General features: G+C 35.5%; 1 protein-coding gene and 1 long non-coding RNA gene across 2 annotated transcripts; both read left to right on the forward strand.

Annotated features, from left to right (window-relative positions):
- Window positions 1–112: 112 nt before the first annotated feature.
- On the forward strand, window positions 113–9682 carry LOC126830845 (cathepsin O). The gene is made up of 9 exons (XM_056102921.1): window positions 113–133; window positions 669–774; window positions 1293–1398; window positions 1880–1936; window positions 3502–3655; window positions 4573–4688; window positions 6668–6834; window positions 7459–7551; window positions 9446–9682. Exons 2-9 carry the CDS (start codon window positions 681–683, stop codon window positions 9484–9486), a joined length of 828 nt encoding a protein of 275 aa, XP_055958896.1. The 5' UTR covers window positions 113–133; window positions 669–680; the 3' UTR covers window positions 9487–9682.
- Window positions 9683–11659: 1977 nt separating this feature from the next.
- Window positions 11660–20959, forward strand: LOC126830847 (uncharacterized). Its single transcript, XR_007683998.1, has 4 exons — window positions 11660–12036; window positions 15152–16028; window positions 17414–17593; window positions 18418–20959. It is a non-coding gene; the product is annotated as an uncharacterized LOC126830847 (long non-coding RNA).
- Window positions 20960–21493: the final 534 nt, after the last annotated feature.

Below are 21493 nucleotides of genomic sequence, written 5' to 3' on the forward strand. Positions count from 1 at the left end.
GATAAAAAACATAGTCTCAATTATCCATTTCATGATTAAATCATGAATTAAACTTGAGCAGCAAATCGGATCATAATCCAATAAATATTGCAGGCTAGCGTTGACATCGAGAGTTGATTATGGTCTGGATAAGGTAATTATTGTCTAATTAATAATTTAGTTAACATTTCAGGGCTAAAGAAAGACCTGCAATAGGCAGATTTAGCTCTTGCATAATGTATGTTTAATTAACTTCCTGCTTTTTTACACTAACCATGTTATTGACAACGAGTAGGCTATATGTCATGCAGTGTGCTATGAAGGAAACTCTTATTTCAACTTCCTACTTTCAAGGGTTCTTTTATGTTCATGGCAGCGTGTACACATGACCTTGGTTTGTTGTACAATCCGAATGACTAGACATTGATCCTTGCCAGCACCTTGTCTTCCTGGAAAATCCATAACTCTGGCTAGTGAGCCAATGGTGTAAGACACAAGGCCTGAGAAGGTCATGTGTACAAGTTGGTGTGCATGTTAAAGAAACCTTGGAAGTCCAGGCAATATTTACCTCATAGTATACTGCATGGTATATGGTCATCTTGATTAGACTGGGTAATGCAGAAAAGTAGGACATTAAACCCCATTTTATTTAATTTCAATCTCTTTCAATGAACTCTTGTTTCTTTTAGAAAAGTATCAGTATGTCGCATAATTTAAACAAAGCACATCTCAATGAATCAAAACCAGTTTATGGTGTTACCAAGTTTTCTGATATGTCACCTGAAGAATTTAAAAGTAAGTACAGTATTATATCATACATACATACATATAGACAAAAATCCAGTGATAAGATAAAAAATACCCATATTATGCTAATGTCAAAATCAGGGGTACTTCCAAAATTTGCTTTCACATCTCTGATAAGTAGGCCTACTTCGTTCAGGAGTAATCAGTAATCTGATATTTAAATATCTGTGACACATTATTTGAATAAATACAGGGAAACCATATTACATTTAGCCCCAGTGTCTACCAGATCATACCAGATGATTTGTTCTGAATGCTACACTATGTCTATCATGTAACTAGAACAAGTATTGACGATGACCCTGGAAAGTACCCGTAATTTGAGACAAGAAATTTACTAATATTAACAGCGCCTGGGCACAGAATTTGGATTGACAATATTCTTGCTATATTTTTAAAGTAAAAGAATGCCATTTAGGATATAAATCAAATTTTCGCTGCACATAAATGCATTTTAAAAAATTAACATCAGTTCACTTAAACACTTTTAAAAACATCTGTTTTAGAAATATATCTTGAAGATTTACAAAGTCCCAGATGGAATCTTAAAGTGAATAATCATACTCCCATGGATAAAATAAAGAAATTGAAAATACCACAGAAAGTAGATTGGTATGTATAAAAAATTATTTATAAAAATAATAGTTACATTATTATGAAAAATATTAAAATATGCATTATGGAAAATTTAGATAAAGATCCGACTGTTCTAGCTATAATAGTTTAATAATAGAAAAAGAAAAATGAATATATTGCAAATTTCTGTTAAATTACTTTATTTGGAGGGAAGTTATGAATGTTTGAAGTTTTGACAAGAAATAGGCTCAACTGTGCCCACCGTTTGTCGATTGACAGTTCATAATTTCATATTCTCATAGTCGAAGCCATTAAATATCTTAGCCATCGGATAGTCTAGACAGTTGATTATGGGCTTGCTTCGACTGTTTATCTTGTTAGAGTATAGGCTAATGTGGGCAATGATTCTTTTTTTTTTAAGATTAAATCTTTTTTGTTTTCAAAGTTAATCTCAGAATTATGTTGGTGTTTTATCTTGTTATTTTAACACTGAAGTACTGGGTTTTTTTTATTTTAGGAGAGAGAAAGGAATCATTTCAAATGTGAAAAATCAAAAGTCATGTGGGGCTTGCTGGTAATTATCTTGCTTTAGTAATGATTTTTATCCCCTAACAAATTTAAATGACTCCGTGTTTTTTCATTCTCATTTTCTTGCAAATTTTCTGACATATTCAACTTTGTGTCAGATATGTATAAATATAATGAAAAACTCTGAAAAAAGGCAAAACTGTTCCAGACATATTTATTGACACTACATTTGAATATAAATAGTATATATAGTTTAATGAGTAGAAAATATTATAACATGATTCTTTAACCTTTTTATTGGACAAATGACATTTAAACACTATTTAGATCTTTTGAGACTTAAAGATGGGTTCCCAGAAAGGTATTTATCGGGTGGTTATTTCCAATAAAAGTATGGCAATTTTGGTATATATGGAAAGTAGAGATATCCAATCTTACCAGAAAAATACTGGATTCCCCGAAAACCACTCATGGAGCGTATACAGGACAAAAATGTAAGGGTTCCCCTAATCAAAAGCCCGAAGATTAGGAACTTCTGCACGCGTCATGTCAAAGGTCACAAGCGAACATTGAGCGCTTGATGTACAAGTTGATAAACTTTATGAAGAGTTAGACGTACAATACTTTCTGAGATAAAAATGACGGAAAAAGACGCGGCTAGTGGATAATCCGAGAATTTAATTAGGATTCGATATTTGTAATAAATAGTAAGCGATTAAAGACAACATCATCTTATGTATGCAATGAATTCTTCTCCGACTCCCAAGACGTGACGTAAACATAACCTGGTTTGATCGAATTTTTATAGCAGGGCATTTCTTCGCAATTACAATGTTTGAGAAGGATTTGAAGCATAATTATGACAATTTAATTAGTTTGAATATGTTTTTGGTCCATATATACCATTAAATCACCCAGTTTGTACGCGGGAACCCATCTTTAAATATTATGTTTTGCATACATATTAAAATTTAAAGCAAGAATTGCTTTTTATTTTTTTTAAGTCATATGTTTAAAATATGCTAAAGTAAAGCCTTAAAATACATGGCATCTATACACCCAGCCCTACCTTGTTAAAGAATAATCATAAATCCTGTCATTCACGTGTGTCAGTGGAGAAATTGGCAAATATATAATTTTCTTTCTAAATCCAATGCTGACTTTTACGAAGTGTTATCGTCAGGTGTGTGGGTTTGAAAAGTCTCGCTGAACCAGGCATCATTATCCTTATCTGTTTAACCACAGACTTTGACAATCAAGTCAACTCTTTCATTGTGTAGACTTATTTATCCAGTGAAAAGAAATGATACAAATTCCAAATACCTTCGGCGAGTAGAAGTTATTTCCAATTTTTATGTGAACTTTTTTTCAAGAGCTAGAATGATTCCTATGATTGTATAGTCAGTAGTGATTTAACACCTTATTAAGTAATAGATATAGAAATAGTTTTATTTTGACTGTCATAGAAAATATGTAATTTTCGCTTTAACTATTTTTTTAAGAAAATACATTGCATTTCCTAAAATTAATTCCAAAAAGTGGTTGTTGTCTTTTACCAAAACATTACCTTTGGAGGTTTACAATTAGATACCTGCACTTCTTTATTTACAGGGCGTTTAGTTCCGTTGAAACAATTGAAAGTATGTATAGTAAGGAGAAAAGAACAACTGTACCTAATTTATCAGTTCAAGAAGTTATAGACTGTTCTGTAAATAATGATGGTTGTTTAGGTGGTGATACATGTCAAGCATTATTATGGTTACAGGTAATATTGTTTATATCATTTTCTTGATTATCTGTGTACAAATACTCTCTTCTCTTTGAAAACACTAATACTGATGTCAATAAATTAGTTGTGCATGTGTATTCTGAAAAGATTTTCCCGGTTTGGCATTCTGGCACTGGTCTTGAAGAATCTTCATTGGTTAGGTTGAATGTAAGGAGGTTACTCTGATCCAATGAACGCCACTACTGCACATGCTCTCATTTAAAGACGTCACAAATACACAAACTGTGTTAAAGAGTTAAATTTGTGGCAGTATCAGATGTTATCAAAATGTTAATGCAGTTTATGGCTTGTTGAACTATATGGGTTTATATTGGCAGGTGTATGAAACACAGTAATAATTATTTAAATAAAGGGATTGATTTTATATACTTTTCAAATTCAATATACATCGATAACACCATAAATTTTTATTAATCATTTTAAAAATTTATTTCTATACGCTTACTTTTTCATGTGGACGTATTATGCCACCGCCCCTGTCCGTCTGGACATCTATAATTTGTTAGTGGACACTCTACAGGTCACAATTTTTATCTGATTTTGATGAAACTAAAATATATATCTTTATATCCCAAAGAACTCAGTCCCTTTCAATATTTCCACATTTAAGACCATAATTTTCTGGATTATGGCCCCTGATTGTATGAAAATCGCTTTTATTTTTAGCTTGTTCTCTATCCATCTCTTGCAAAATGTGGGCGTACCTTACTGGCAACTGCTGGTTTATCTAAAGATTAAAGATTTTGTTGATCAGTCCACATCTTAATTATTAATGTATCCCATTGTATATTTTCTTAGAGAGAAGAGTGTAGAGATTTTTAGAAGTCTTCTCAGTCATTTATTTAGTGATTTTATATTTCATCAAATCTGTTCATATGACAATTCTTTTACAGCATGGAAAACCTTTAGTTGAACAAACATCTTACCCTTTAACTGACAAAAATCAAGTCTGTCAAATTTTATCATCAGCAAGTTTAAGTGTTCACGTAGCAAATTATACTTGTATGCAGTAAGTTATTTAAGCGGTGGACACACTACTCGAATCAACCCGCTTCAAAATTCGTCTAGTGTGTCCACTTTCATTCAGCCGAATCAAACACGTCTGATATATTCGGCCGAATTATATTCGCCTAGTCTGTAGAATATTGAGAAGTAACTTGATTGTTTTAAGACATGTGAATGGAAAGGTGGTGCAATCGACTAGTGAATCGGGTGAGGGATTCGCCTAGTGTGCCTACTCATTCAGCCGCAATACAATTGATTCGGCCGAATGATTTGGCTAATGTGTCCACCGCTTTACCCAACCTGGGTGTATATTTTCATTACATTAATACTTTGACTAAGTTTGATATTATTATCAGCATATTCTCAGTTTTAGCTGAGTGATAAGCAGTTTGATTGATTATTGCTTTATGAAAAGAAATATATGCATGTAATTAATCAGTACCATCTATTTATTTTGGGTATAAGTTAGGCAAAATGTGCCCTCACGGCGACCATGCGACCAGCTACCCTTTTCCCCAATATGGCATACTATGTAAACACTTTTTCTCAAATTGAAATACGCCAACAGTAGGCTGCATTTGTAACTTACAGATCATCACTTCTGTCAGCCTCTTCATATAACTCTAAAGTAATATGGCAAACAACATTACTAAATTATGCTTGTTACATTGTGATTTTAGCTGGGGGGGGGGGGGGAGGGGGTCTGTCCTTTTAAAGAGGCAATATTGTTATAATCCTTTAGTGGCATTTAGCAATTGGAAACATAACAAAACTATACAGTTATATGGGACAACAATCACTGGTTTATTATACACAAGCACGACTTTTGGATAAGTATTCTCTTATCGTTAATCGTTATCAAGCACAATGACATTTAGTAAACTTGAGGGTCTATATATGTGTACAATGCGAAACCATTCTTATTACTAATCATTAGAAGAGTTCAACCAATTAACAGACATATTTAACATCAAAGACCTGAAAAGAACCGTGTGATGACAAGGATATAGTTGTACATGAACCTTAAAACCACCCTGATATTGAAAAAGAAAAATGATTAGGGGGAAACCATACATTAAACAAACAGTATATAACAGATAGAGCTTATAAACACACGGTCTTGTAAATAAGACCACATTCACAAAATGTTATGAAAACAAAGCATAATAGCACTAAGATAACACAATAAACTGATCCAAGGGTTTGAAGGATCTAATATAGGCTAATAATAATATACTAAGTTAACATAGTAATCACGATTCAAGGTGTTAAAGTTCAGAGAATATATGTTATTAAAAGTTAATAACTGGGGGGGGGGGGGAATCAAAAATATACATAATTAAAAGTGATAACTGGGGGGGGGGGGGAGAAAAACCCATTAGACCACTTGTATGTAACTGATAAGGGCTTATAACACCGGATCTTGACTGAAAAGTAATTCAGCATAATATCACAATAACTTAAAAGGTTATTAAAACACAGCATAATAGCACTAGGATAACACAGAAATCGCGAGCTAAGGCGTTGTAGGTTGATAACGGGCTAAAACTGATTGGACTAGGTTAACATAGTGATGTGCGATTAACGTGTTGTAAGTTCAAAAATAATTATTGAGAGTTAATGGTTACCCATTGTAGGCTAATTGACTGATTTGATAACTTCATCATATTGTTATTGATTTCTCAAAACCAACTACCTCCAACCTTATGGCCATCAAGCCCTCTTTGAGTTAAGCTTTGTGGTCCTCAGACAGAAAAGTTTGGGGACCTTTGTTTTAATGCTAGCATGAACAACTTTGCTGGTAGTGGGGGTTTTGGAAGGCCTGACAAGCCCCTGTCTATTTTTATGAATAACTTTCATTTATTTTACATTAAAAGATATCCACACAGAATTGATGCAATATTTGGATAAGGTGCTATTTGATTAAACTCAGATTTGACATCATCATTTTGATTTATTATATGACATGTTTATCTTTTTCAGCTATGTAGGTGACGAAAATAACATGTTGACCCTGTTAGCAACTGTTGGCCCACTAACAGTTACAGTAGATGCTACAACATGGAGTAATTATGTCGGAGGAATTATACAGTATCATTGTTCTGCTTTCAATAATCATGCTGTACAGATTGTTGGATATGATTTAACAGGTAAAATAAGTGAATATGTCTCTTAACTTTTAGAGAGGTATTATTACTCCCTCCAAGAAAATAAATAAATTTCGATTGTAACCTAAAATAGAAAGTTCTTGGATTCTGATTGGTCCGTTGAGTCAAGCTGTCCACTAAATTCAATAAAGTGACTCGCTGCAAATGAATATTTCCCTTGGCACTACAATATCTTCATTAGATTCAAATTCTAGACAGTCAAACTTTATTTCAATAAATCTTCCTGAATTCTTGCTTGTATGTCAACCACAATGAAATTAAACAACTTGCATATTGAAACACACACACATCTTAAACACAAAAAAACCCAAATCATTGAGTGTATTTGAAGTAAATTTTATTTCAATGCTTCTTTCTTTCGCAATGGTTGCTATGAAATCATTTGATTTCACTTACATGCGCAATCTCTCTCTAATGTTTAAGCTGACAAATTGTCTCTGGAAGTTGTGCATGTGCAATTTTTCATGCCACTGAGGAAAAGATTTCTCTGGTATTCCATAAACAAATAAATAAAACTAAGGTAATAGTGGAAAGGAGTTTTAAATTAAATTGGATGATTAAATGAATTGATGCTTTTTTTTATTATTCAAATATACATTTTTTCAGGAGATGTGCCTTATTATATAGTTCGTAATTCATGGGGAACAGATTTTGGAGATAATGGTTATTTATATATTAAAATAGGAGAGAATCTTTGTGGTAGGTATTGTCATGGTGTTATCTCCCAGATTTTATTTATGTATTATTTACTTTTAGACATTTTGGGTGGATTGAGGCAGGGGACATAATTGTCACTAAGAGTGGTTTGCATTTGACATGCAGCATCCTGAATAATGGCCCCTGATTGTTCGAAAAATCGCGTTATTAGCTTGTGGTCCCTCTATAGAGGTCACAATTATTATCCAATTTCAAAAACCGTTCAAATTTCGAAAATATCACTGTTACACTATAACGTTGACGGAGTTCGAATTTTGTGAAAATCAGACCAAAACTGTCTGACAAAATAGCCACCCTTCGTACGCAAATAGTGTAAAAATATGGTATATCAAGGCTGTGGACCCTTGAGAGATCACAATTTTGATCCAATTTTTGATGAAATTTAAGACACATTTTTATAACCCACAGATCTTGGTTTCTTTCAATTTTAGGGCATATCGGATCGTAACTTCCTGAATTATGGCCCTTGATTGTACGAAAAATCGTGTTTTTAGCTTGTGGTCCCCCAGTTTCGTCCCGATGATCTAAAGCGTGGTGAGGTATATATGCACAGAGCCCCATAATACTTTCTCTTATTATGTTGACTCAAATCTTCCTATTTGACGCGATGCAATAATAGAATTTTTACGGAAAATTTGAAACTCGTCTGCTGTACGAGACACTTTCCTGGAAAATTTAGGACATTTTTCAAAGATGTCGACAAAACGGAAGTTATCTACTGGCACCAAAACAGAAGTTATCTACTCGTACATACGAACAATAGCTTGAAATGTGCATTTGAATCAATTATTATCTGGCTCTTACAGTTTATTTCTAATCCAGCGAAGATTGAATTTTGGTATTCGGCTAACACAGATCTTTGCTTAACTTGGATAAAATTGGTCAGTCCACTTCGATCCGACTTATGCGAAGTTTACTGTATATATATTTTTATATCCCAAAGATCTTGGTCCTTTCCATATTTGCGCATATAAGAAAATCGGACCAGACAAAACAAAATGGCTGCGTCTCGTACGCAAATAGTGTAAAAATATGGTAATTAAGTTGTGGACCCTCTAGAGGTCATAGTTTTGATGAAACTTGAAATACATGTTTATAACCCACAGATCTTGGTTCCTTTTGATATTCATGCATATCAGATCTTAACTTCCTGAATTATGGCCCTTGATTATATTTTGCTTATTTTGCTCACAAATGTAGCTCCACCATCACTTAATTATTTATAAAATATTTGCACTTTGTATTGAAATTGACTCACTGATATTGAAGTAATTTAAGAATTCTGCCACTTTTATTGGGATATTTGGTCATAATTGGCTAGTATTTTAGATGCCTGAGCTAGCTGTTACTGCAGCTACTATTTATAAAGGCCAATTTATACTCCGCTAAGAGAACCCACGAAGTGAAGCATTACTTGCAAAGCTGAGCTAAGCAAAGCTTTACTTGTGAAGCTAAGCTAAGCTAAGCTAAGTGACACTGATTTTCTCATGTTGTTAGATGGATCGTGATCGCAACAGCGGACGTCGTTTTGCTGATTGGCTGTTTAGATGCAATGTTTTAAGCAAAACATTGATCCGTGAGGACTTCGCGATGCTAAAACCTCGCCATAAAGATTGGCTGAAGAGAATTCTTCGCTTTGCTTAGCAGAGTATAAATCAGCCTTAATAGACTGTCCAATTTATCATAAAAACTTTCCTAATTCTGTGAATGAACTCCATTTTGGGGGGTATAATTCAACCATTCTGTTACTTTTTCAGAATTATAAGGTAGTACATGGTAGTATTTGTTGAAATTAGGTGGTATTGGTAGTATTGGGTAAATCTACCCTACTGCTTCAAATGGACATTCTTAAGTTTTTGTTCAATTCTCATTTCAGGCATAGCCACCAGAGTATCTTCCCTAATGGTTAAAGTGTAATTGTCGGTTGCTAATTGTAGGAAAATGGGATTCTCATCTTAAGGAATATTTTCAGTCTGAAGACTTTTAAAAACAATTCAGATACTACTTTAAATCAGATTAGTTCATATACCTAATATATATATTTTTGGATGATTTTTGTTGATATTTTATATAATTACTTTATTATTAAAATTTGTTTAAAAAAACCGCATAATACTTTATAGGGTTTTACATTTGTTGATTCCCTTGCTTAAGTTAAATTGAGTATTGCATGGATGGAATTAGGCCACCAAGACAGATTTACCATTATAATTTAGTATATCATACACAAGCTGACAAAGACCCAGTTTTTAAAATTGTGTCCTTATAAGTTAAGGCTATGGCATACTAGTCGTATGGATTTTATTTTATGAAGCAGTTTCAGTTATGGCTCAATTCTTTAAATAATAGAGCTAAATCTATTATTAAAGGAGCTAAATCGCTATTCTTTGGCACCTAGATATGGATACAAACGGGTCGCAACACATATAATAATGATGATGAGTTAGTTGTATTTTACCTTCGCTTCCACCGAGGTAATATCGCGGACAATATATAATAATGTAATATGAATGTATTTAAACTAATTTACATTCAATCGTTTCTGTTTTTATTGTAATTTCTAATCAGTTATGTTCGGTGAAATATGTGAACAGTCTGAATTGAATGGAAGTCTTTGGTGTCCAGTCTACACCAGTTGTTTATCCCCCGAGTCGCTTCATACAACTGGCGCTCGAAAGAATTCTGTGCCAATTTTGAAATTTTCATTTTGTCTTAATATTGTATATCAGAAGCCCAACTTTTCACGGTGAGATAACACCATCAATGTTGATTTAAATTGACTAATAAGTCGTGTTTGCAATGTCGAAGACTGTGGGTGGTATTTATAAAGACCTGACTCCTTATGTAATGAGGTATATAAATTGATTTACATTCAATTTTTAGTGTAATCTCTAATCAATGTTGAAGGAACAGTCTCAATTGAACGGCGGTCGTTTGCGCCTGCTTAGTCCATTCTACCCCTTTTTTTCTTCTTTTTTTTTTAAATGCCGTCGTTTGTGAGTTGGCCATTTCTAATTACTTCCGCATTGTTTTCTGCTACATGTTTTGGTTTTTTTTGTTCAATGCAAATTGTGCTCAAAATTTACTCGAAACCATAAAGTATACAAGGTTGTGTGCGGGTGGTACTTTTTACCGCCGACTACCGCCGTCGTGAAATTACCGCCGACCAAATACTTTTTACCGCCGACCGCATTGTAATGACTTTCGATCGTAATATAATTATCGCCGACCAAATACTTGTTAGCGCCGACCAAATGCTTAATGATTCCTTGTTACCGCCGACTGTATAAAATTAATTAAATTATTAGTGAGTAATAAATAGATTTGGTTAAATACACAGAGTTTGATAAAAAATATAGATTTTATTATATATAAATATGGTCGACAACCCTAACCCTAACTCTCGCACTAATAGAAGATAGGCCTAAAATGTTATTTATTTATAACCAGTGGCTGAAACAATCTTGATATATTTGCCCTTCAGTATCTAAATTGTAGTTTTGTCCTTCCATATTCTTTAAAATATATATGAATGTTTTTCGACAGTTGTACGTGATTACACCTCAAATAAAAAATAACATTCTTGTTGTATTCTTTTATATAAAAAACAACAACCCTAAAATAGTCGGCGGTAACAAGGAATCATTAAGCATTTGGTCGGCGGTAACAAGTATTTGGTCGGCGGTAATTATATTACGGTCGAAAGTCATTACAATGCGGTCGGCGGTAAAAAGTATTTGGTCGGCGGTAATTACACGACGGTCGGCGATAAAAAGCATTTGGTCGGCGGTAGTCTGCGGTGGTCGGCGGTAAAAAGTACCACCGGTTGTGTGCTGTTCATGGTGTCGTAAAAATTGGATATTAGGATACCATATTTTCAAGGTAAGATAATTTCAATATTGATTGAAATGAACCGATTGTTTCAGGCCACCACTTTGTTTCTGAGAACGGTAGCTGTTACTATTAGAAACTAAATAAACTATATTACTACATAATTATGTTCGATACCTATTAATTATTAACACCTAATCGATATATTATTACCAATTAAAAAAAGTTGGTATTCTCAAATGTATTACCGTAATCAATATTCAGCTTATCTATAATAGTTTTAAATTAATTTACGTCACCGTCATGGTAATTAGTGTCATCATTGACTAAGTTGCTGTTATTGTTTACATGCATCCATGAAAAAGATAGGTTATTATTTATATTCCACCACCTCTTCAACGTCACATACGTTAGGTTGTCGATGTTAATTTCGATATTTCATTTTATTATTAAATTCTAATTTATTTCAGTTGGTTGTCCGTCAAATTTCACTCTGGAGTAGGATGGTAGTGTTACAAAATGTGTCAAATTTTGTGATAAAGCTCAAAACTTCCTGAATTCAAGAAAAACGTGTCAAAAGCAAGAAGTCATTTGTTGAAAATAGAGTCTGAAGCCGTAAATATACTTTAAGTATAAGTAAGTATACTAAAGTATGTATAAGAAGTTGTATACTCTAAGTATATGTAAGTATAATAAGTTGTACATTTTCGTTTTCGCCCTTATCATCATGCAAGGTGGTTGAAGTAGTCACTTTTTGAAGAGAATTTTGGGCGGTGACCGTAACAATATTCCATTACCGCTGACACCGAGTCTGCAAACAATAGGGTCATACGCACAGGCACTTGAAGGGATTAAAATAAAACTTCTTCTCTTTGACTATATATTATAGTAATAAGAAGGTGTATCAGCTGACATTTTGTTTTGACTTGTTGACGACATTTCGTCTGCTATCATCTCACAATACTCACTAGTTCTAACACTTCCCGTCGTTTTTATTGCCAACGAAAGTTTATTTGATCATTATACACCTTCCAATGTAATTAAATTGGTCATTTTACAGCGTTATTAATTACAAATCAAACTAGAAGCGTGATCGCTTGGCAATTCCTATCTTAGACGGACCGGAAGTACGACGAAATGAGGTCAAAGGAATTCCCTTTTGCTTTTGTTTGTAGCAGTCTGTATCACCCAGTCCCTTATAAACCTATTCGTTACTCAAAATTTGCCTAGGATCTGGGTGATGCAGGCTGCACCAAAATACAAACAGACGGCCTGCGGTCTCGCTCAATAGCGGCCTCGCTTCGTAGGCTCTATCATTTACCCTGTTTGTCGGGTGAAAAATTCAGGCTTTTGAAGTTATAGAATACCACTAGACGCCGTTTTTTTTTTTTACCCTGATTTTAGATATTTTAAATTTATTATTCAATTTAAAAAACATAACGGTTTCTGAAAAATTGATGAAACAAATGATTTTTTATTATGATCGATGCTTGAAAAATCTATTATATTATAGTAAATATCGGCCGAAACATGATCGGAGATGTCCGGTTTATTTCTTCATTACGGGCACTTCATTTTTGCCGACTAAAAGGCAAAATAATTTTTTTCCCCAAAAATATATTAATTTTTCATCACTTTACCTAACTACCCGAGAGATATGTGCCCCCCCCCCCCCACAAACACACACACGACACAGTTTACGTCTACGCAAGTTCTTGAAATAAAATTATTTAATTATAGATATCACCTTTATAAAGTCATTTTACTTTTGATCCATTAAATTTTCCTAAGTATGTTACCTACCAATGAGAATATTGAGCTGTCTTTCTGAGATTCTTAATTCGCGATCAGCTATATATGAAAGTCAATTTTAGTTTTGGTAACACGCCTCGACCAATCAATAATCAGGGCTTCCCCAACATGACGTCGTTGACCTCATTACGTCTTTCTTCCGGTCCGTCTAAGATACGAAGAGCCAAGTGATCACGCTTCAAGTTTGATTTGTAATTAATAACGCTGTAAAATGACCAATTTAATTACATTGGAAGGTGTATAATGATCAAATAAAGTCTCGTTGACAATAAAAACGATGGGAAGTGTTAGAACTAGTGAGTATTGTGGGATGGTAGGAGACGAAATGTCGTCAACAAGTCAAAACAAAATGTCAGCTGATACACCTTCTTTTTCCTTAATATATAGTCAAAGAGTAGTAAGAAGTTTTATTGTCCCCCGCCTTTCGAAGAAAGCAGGGGACTATTAAAATGGGTTCGTCCGTCTGTCTGTCTGTCCGTCTGTCTGTCCGTCACACTTTTTGGGACACAATAACTCTCTTCCTAATTGAGCTAGAATGTTCAAACTTGGTGTATGTGTTTATTAGGTCAATGCCTTGATGGAGTTCGAAGATGAGCATTTTCCGCTTAGGGTAAGCAGAGATAAGCAATTTGATTGGTTGATGCTTTGGGACACGATAACTCTCTTCCTAATTGGGCTAGAATGTTCAAACTTGGTGTATGTGTTGATTAGGTCAATGCCTTGATGGAGTTCGAAGATGAGCATTTTCCGCTTAGGGTAAGCAGAGATAAGCAATTTGATTGGTTGATGCTTTGGGACACGATAACTTTTAATTGAGCTAGAATGTTCAAACTTGGTGTATGTGTTTATTAGGTCAATGCCTTGATGGAGTTCGAAGATGAGCATTTTCCGCTTAGGGTAAGCAGAGATAAGCAATTTGATTGGTTGATACTTTGGGGCACGATAACTCTCTTCCTAATTGAGCTAGAATGTTCAAACTTGGTGTATGTGTTGATTAGGTCAATGCCTTGATGGAGTTCGAAGATGAGCATTTTCCGCTTAGGGTAAGCAGAGATAAGCAATTTGATTGGTTGATGCTTTGGGACACGATAACTTTAGTTCTAATTAAGTGAGATTGATGAAACTTGGTGTATAGTTTCATTACAGTAATACCTTGACTAAGTTTGATAATGAGCATTTTCTGCTCAGGGTAAGCAGAGCGATACGCAATTTGATTGGTCGAGACTTTGGAAAACAATAACTCTCCTACTTTGATTGTCCCCCGCCTTTCGAAGAAAGCAGGGAACTATTAAAATGGATTCGTCCGTCTGTCTGTTTGTCTGTCTGTCCGTTCCGCTTATGGTAAGCAGAGATAAACAATTTGATTGGTTGATCTTCGAATTGAGTAAATGTTCATGCTTATTGTCCCCCGCCTTTCGAAGAAAGCAGGGAACTATTAAAATGGGTTCGTCCGTCTGTCTGTTTGTCTGTCCGTTCCGCTTAGGGTAAGCAGAGATAAACAATTTGATTGGTTGATGCTTTGATTCCATCAAAAACAGTGTATGCTTAGACTATAAGTAAAGATATACTGTTTGATTGTTCAATACTTTGTAAAAGATAATTTGTGATAAATTTATATGTGTCCTCTAATTATTTTCCTATTTCGGCGGGGGACATCAGCCTCACTGTTGGCTTGTTTTAATCCCTTCAAGTGCCTGTGGTCATACGCTACACCAAAATGTAGTTTCGACTCCGACTATTGTCCAACAGACAAATATTTACTGTCAAATGGGCTCGATTGTATGGAGGCCGCTTTATATAGCAAACCAAACCGTGTGGCTCGGGAAGATGAGTGTGAACTGACATGTAAAACATTCATCGACCAACATAACCTGGTCGGCTTGCACACTAGTTAACGCACTGTTGACGATTATATTGCTTTACAAAATTACAATTTCAGGCTATCCTACACCTGGTGTTACAATTGGTTTGATCCGGGCGAACTCGAGTCATTTTAACTGGTTTGATAGCACAGAGGTAGTCTATAGGAATTGGAAAGAAGGAGAACCCAACAGCATCTCTGAAACGTTTGTTTTTATAAGCTATAAATATTACAAGTGGCATAAGAAATGAACAATTCGTCTGTGAAATTCAGCTTTAGCCATTCACACGTCCAAGTTATTATTCCCGGACATATATTGCGAGTGATATAGACACCGCCTTCGTTTGTTTGTCCGTCTGCCTTTTGTTTCAGTTTTTTGGACGAAGGGTTGAACCTTCTGGAGTTGTGCTTTTTGTTATTTAGTCTTGATGGGCATTTAAGTGACGAATGCAGACGCAGATCACAATTCTATGGAATATAATTACTGCTTATTATAGAGCGACGTTTAATGGTCATTTCTCCACATTGATTTAACGACAAATCCTACTAGCACTAATATAAAATACACGTAATTTCAAATAGCCTTTAATGTAACTGCTTATAGGTGAAACCCACAGATTGCGTAAGTAGTTACAATTGGTTACATCCCATGTTTGACAAAAATCTTCTTGTGAAATGACGCTTTATCAAATTTTGTTTGTAATTTTGTGCATTGTTGTCACTTTATCGTCAAAAAATAATATTTATCAGCTGAGACTGTCAGGAAGAGTTGATCCAGATTTAGATTTTTTTCCGGTAAAATCACGCACTCATTGTTCTATGTTTTGTTCAACTGTGCAGTGTGCCTCATTTTTATACAAAAATAACACCAATGAATGCGGCATTGCAAAAACGTTTGCTGGGGATAAAAGTCACTGGATTAATTCTACAGATTGTACCTACTGGGAACCATACGGTAGGTTGTATATATTTTACTCTTCACGTGATGATCTGCGGGGCCTGCAGTAGTCATGCAGTTAAGGCCATGTCACACTATTGCCTATCGTACTAGCGTATGCCCATATAGTAGCACGTACGGCGGGTTGTGAGCTAGACTTTAGGCATATGTTGTATATACGTTTCAAGCACGGGTGCTTACAGTGGCATGCGCTGGCACACGGCGTAACAGAATTTTTCTTTTAAACATGCCTGCGTATTGGGATGTTAGGCATATACGCTGAATATGCGAGAGTTATGCTAGCGGCAGGTTACTCATAGGTCAAGTACGCTGGCATAAAGGTGTACCGTACATCTTGGCGTATGTCTTGCGATGGAGTAACGTATCTAGTGCAGTGATTCTCAACCGGGTGTGCCACGAGATCTTCCTAAGTGTGGCGCGAAATTTTGAACGGCACTCTTTAAGAAAATTCGAAAAACCACGTGATCCCAATTGAATATTCACTGACATAGCTGTGTTTTTCTTTATTTAGTTTGATTCATTCTATGTCTGGTCTGTATTGTCTACGGTTTTATGTCGTCTATGATTTGCTTTTTAAATGAAATGAAATGGCTAGATGGTTAAGACGCCGGCTCGCTATACTCTGGAGGTCGGGTGTTCGATCCCTGCATTGGCCGAGAAAGTTCATCGGGATTTTCCGACGTGGTTTCCCCTTGTCAATGGTGCAGAACGGAGGGCCTGACAAGGACAGCTGTCTAGTCCTTCGGATGAGACAAAAAACCGAGGTCCCGTGTATACATTGGAATGCAAGTAAAAGATCCCTTGGCAGTTGGAATTCGATATAAGAGTAGGCGATAGTGCCGCTGCCCGGGCAAAATTTCCCTCATAGCACACTGTTTGGCGTATGCCCGTCTTCATTAGCCCAGTATAGAAGCAGAACAGTAGGACGTTGAACCCCATTTCATTTCATTTCATTTCATGAAAAAGCAAATCATAGACGGCATACAACAGTAGACAGTACACAGACTAGACATCTAGCCACCGTGGCTGTGTTCCAAGGTGTGCCGTTGGCAAAAATGGTTAAAAAACCAGGGTCTAGTGATAATGCTGCAATATAGAAAGGCCGCCGCTTATATGGACATCTAGCCATCGTGGCAGTGTTCCAGGGTGTGCCGTTGGCAAAAATGGTTGAGAACCATGGGTCTAGTGTTATAATGCTGCAATATAGAAAGGCCGTCGCTTATATGGATACTTTTATACGCTACTCATACGCTGGCCATACGCTACTCATACGCTACTCATAGGCCTCGTATAGGTTAAGTATTCGAACAATTCTGTATTTTCACGGACATTTGTGCGTTTATAATAATACAGTTATTGCAGAATCATATTTCTCATTTCAGTTAATTGTCCGTCCCATTTTACCGTACTTTCTTGGGTCAACATTACCAAGTGCATCAAGTTCTACAATTTGGCCTTAAACCTGACAAATTCAATTGAGACCTGTGGCCGTGAAAAAAGTCATTTACTAAAAGTGGATTCTGAATATGTAACTTTGATGATTAATAATTATATCGATTCGCGTAAGTATGGACGAGGTCATTACAAATTATTATAGCCACTGAGCTATAAAACCTAAACATAAATATCAAAAAACATAAACATCATATTATCTTACTAATCAATTTTAAAATGTTTAAATAGCACCACCAGTTCGACTTCATGAGCTAAGGAATATCTGTGACCATTGACTAAACAGGTCTGCCAAACTTGCTGTTGACTTACGAAGTTTTAGTTATTGTGTTTATATAAAGAATTTTACATAATGCGACATATATGGTTGAACCGGTTACTAATACAATTTTACATATAGAGCAGGAGCCCAGGGGGTTAACCTAGCTGAAAAGTGTACCAATTTTCTCCTACAGTATATGGTATCAATGTATGTATATCTGGTATCCTCAGAATGTAAGTCTGTCGGGTTTCTGGTGGTGGGTGGGGTATTCCACGCCCAAAATGCCATGCCCCCAACTAGTCTTTTCAGCTAGGTTGACCCCCTGGGCTCCCGGTCTAATAATGCGACATATTATATGGTTGGAACAGATTACTAATACATAGCCTTGCGAGGACCCTGCTTAGCAATGCAATCTCAGATTCACTTTTTTGATTTTTGTTTTCCAGCACCGAGTAGATGTTAAATATACATGTGCAACTACATGTATATGGCATAGGTCGCTGTGCAACGAAACATCTGTCCCTATGAGAGCGTTATCTAAAAGATTGTGAAAATTTGGTTATTCGGTGAAACCAGCCCAGCAAATTAATGGGCACTATTTCGAAATATAACAGGTATCACTTGGTTGATGGTTGGAGATTGAGGGACTTACACATACGTACTTTTTTCCAGATATAATTTCGGGAATGGGTATTCGAATTGGCTTGTACAGAATTGGTACAGAATTCAAATGGTTTGATGACACTAACTTGATTTATACCAATTGGAACCATGGAGAACCAAATACAATGTGGGAAGATACGGTGATGATAGGAAACATCGAAGCGCACAACTACAAGTGGTATGACGTAGGTTCTGCTCAAGCAATGTCATTTGTTTGCGAAACTTGATGCCAAGCCGACTGCTTGAGTTCACACGTAGTACGTAGTGTAGGGGTTGTTGCATTTGTTAAAATATACAAATGATGGGGTTATTTTAGATAATTGACTTTTTGACTATAGGCCAACATAACCTCAACAAAATGGAAACATGGACTGGATTTCGTCAGAACAACTAGTACGCTCAGCACCAGCATTGATGTCTGCACTTGCTCAACATGATGGTAAAATAATTCTGTTAACTTTGAGATTAAGCATGTCCCAATGAACAATCTCACCAAGATTATATAAATTCCGTTACGAAGAATACTGTCTAAATTTCGACAGGTCCTTTCCTTGAGTCCAAATACAAAATTTAGCCATACACACTCTTTAAAAGTAAAAAAAAAATAAGACAAGCAGATAAATTGGCAAAACGCGTTCGAAATTTACACTGCAAAACAAAAATTGGATTATCACTTATATTATTCTATTGAACAATACCTATGATTATCTATGATTAACGATGGTCATAGACAGCAGCTTAAACAAATTTGATAAAGGTTCTTAATGTCGTTATGATCTCTATACTATGTTTACATACTTGGAATAATCGGTTAAAAACTGTTGCCTCTATTGCATTCACGGAGTTTTCGGAAAATATGTGTTGACTCCGGTACAGAAGGTCGTGAAACACTGATTATCTGATGCTTGACCTCGATGCTTCACACCTAATGAGGAGTGTGGGTGGGGTGGGGGTGCATGGGGTCACGGAACACTGAATATCGATAGGGTTTATTCTCACATGACTTCAATGATTCAAACCTGATTTGAAACAAACCCATGAAAAAATGTAGCCCCCATCGTGTGCACAAGGTTTTGCTTCACCCCTGAAAAAATTTTAAAAAACCTACATGTATCGTATTTGTCGCGTTCAGAGGTTTAGGGCAATTGGCGGTAGCTCAAGAATATCGATGAACACGATGCTTAATACCAAATTTAAAAAAAAAATCCAATAAAAACAGTACAATCTATTGCGTTCACAATGCCTAAAACTAGTTGGAAAGGTGATTATGTTGATTTAAATAATGATAAAACATTACTTTCTAGTACAACACAACTCTAAATATAAGGGTATGAGGTGCAGAGGAGAGGTCTAAAATGTTTTTTGGGGACACAAGAGACGTGGGTCGAATATGGTCTTTTAAAAAAGGCGTTCTGCTATATTTGTCCCCCGCCTTTCGAAGAAAGCAGGGGACTATTAAAATGGGTTCGTCCGTCTGTCTGTCTGTCCGTCTGTCTGTCCGTCCGTCACACTTTTTGGGACACAATAACTCTCTTCCTAATTGAGCTAGAATGTTCAAACTTGGTGTATGTGTTGATTAGGTCAATGCCTTGATGGAGTTCGAAGATGAGCATTTTCCGCTTAGGGTAAGCAGAGATAAGCAATTTGATTGGTTGATGCTTTGGGACACGATAACTCTCTTCCTAATTGGGCTAGAATGTTCAAACTTGGTGTATGTGTTGATTAGGTCAATGCCTTGATGGAGTTCGAAGATGAGCATTTTCCGCTTAGGGTAAGCAGAGATAAGCAATTTGATTGGTTGATGCTTTGGGACACGATAACTTTTAATTGAGCTAGAATGTTCAAACTTGGTGTATGTGTTTATTAGGTCAATGCCTTGATTATTTTGATTCTATCTGATAGAGAGTGATGAAACTTAATGTATACTTAATAATCAGTTTGATTGCTGGATACTTTTGAAAAAGATAAACATGCAATTAATTAATATATGTCATCTATTTATTTCGGGATTTCAGCGGGGGACATCAGCCTCACTGTTGGCTTGTTTAAGTATACGATAAATAATGTCTTATTGTCCGATGATAAAACTATCATTACTGGGTACAAAAGTTGAAAAATTTATGTTTTCTACGTCTTTCACAACCTTTCCTAGAAACTGATTGCATTAAATCTTTTCTCATCAAGGGATTCACTTGAATTACCGAATTTCGTAATTTCTTTTTGTATTTAAATGATCCTGCAAAAATTTGGTATAACTATCAGCTTTCCATAAGGCAAAATGTAATTTCTTTAAAAATAAAAAAAATAAAAAAAATCGATGGGTTGCTTCCCATTAACATATAGGCATCGTGAAAACAATTTCCAGAAACATGTTACAATTTCCAGTTATCGCGCATGTAAAACCTGCTAGTGTGGTTCATTTTGGAAAAAATCCACAGATTAAAGATATATTATGGGAGATTAGATAATATAAAGGGAATTTGCTTAAAATTTCAGTTAAATTGATCCACCCTGAAACGAGAATTTAGCGATTGCAGGGCCGTAACTAGCTCAGAGCAACGGGGGGGGGGGGGGGGGGGGGGTTCTCGGGCGTGCTGTAATATTGATGGACAATGTATATCTATTTTTTTTATGGTCGAAAAAATTTTCACAGGGGGAGGGGGGGGGGGGGGTCCCAACGCACATAATAATGTAATATAAACTGGTTTACATTCAATCGTTTCTGTTTTTACTGTAATTTCTAATCCCTTATGTTCGGCGAAATACGTGAGAAGTCTCAATCGAATGGCAATCTCTAGCGTCTGGTTATTCCAGTCTACACCGATAGTATTTATTGCGCATGTTGTCCAGACAAGAATATGGCGTCACCGTTTGACATGACTTGTGGAATCCAGGGCATGTTTATTTTTTTAATGAATCAGACAGCAATGGCAAGCCAAGCGGAGACGTGCATTTTCCACTACAGCCACCCTTTATTTAAAATTGAAAAATCTTAATTAAGCATTGAAATAATATATGCACTATGTATCGTTAAAGTTCTTCTACAACTGTCGATGTCAATCGCAAGCGTTCAAAAACGCATTGT

This window comes from Patella vulgata, chromosome 8 (assembly GCF_932274485.2).
Source record: "Patella vulgata chromosome 8, xgPatVulg1.2, whole genome shotgun sequence".
NCBI classification, from domain to species: domain Eukaryota; kingdom Metazoa; phylum Mollusca; class Gastropoda; family Patellidae; genus Patella; species Patella vulgata.

Excerpts from the sequence above, each read along its gene's own strand:
- LOC126830845 (XM_056102921.1), top strand. The coding sequence starts at position 681 with ATGTCGCATAATTTAAACAAAGCACATCTCAATGAATCAAAACCAGTT. Across the intron at positions 3,656-4,572 it reads AAGCATTATTATGGTTACAG|CATGGAAAACCTTTAGTTGA; the intron begins GTAATATTGTTT and ends ATTCTTTTACAG. Across the intron at positions 7,552-9,445 it reads AATAGGAGAGAATCTTTGTG|GCATAGCCACCAGAGTATCT; the intron begins GTAGGTATTGTC and ends TTCTCATTTCAG.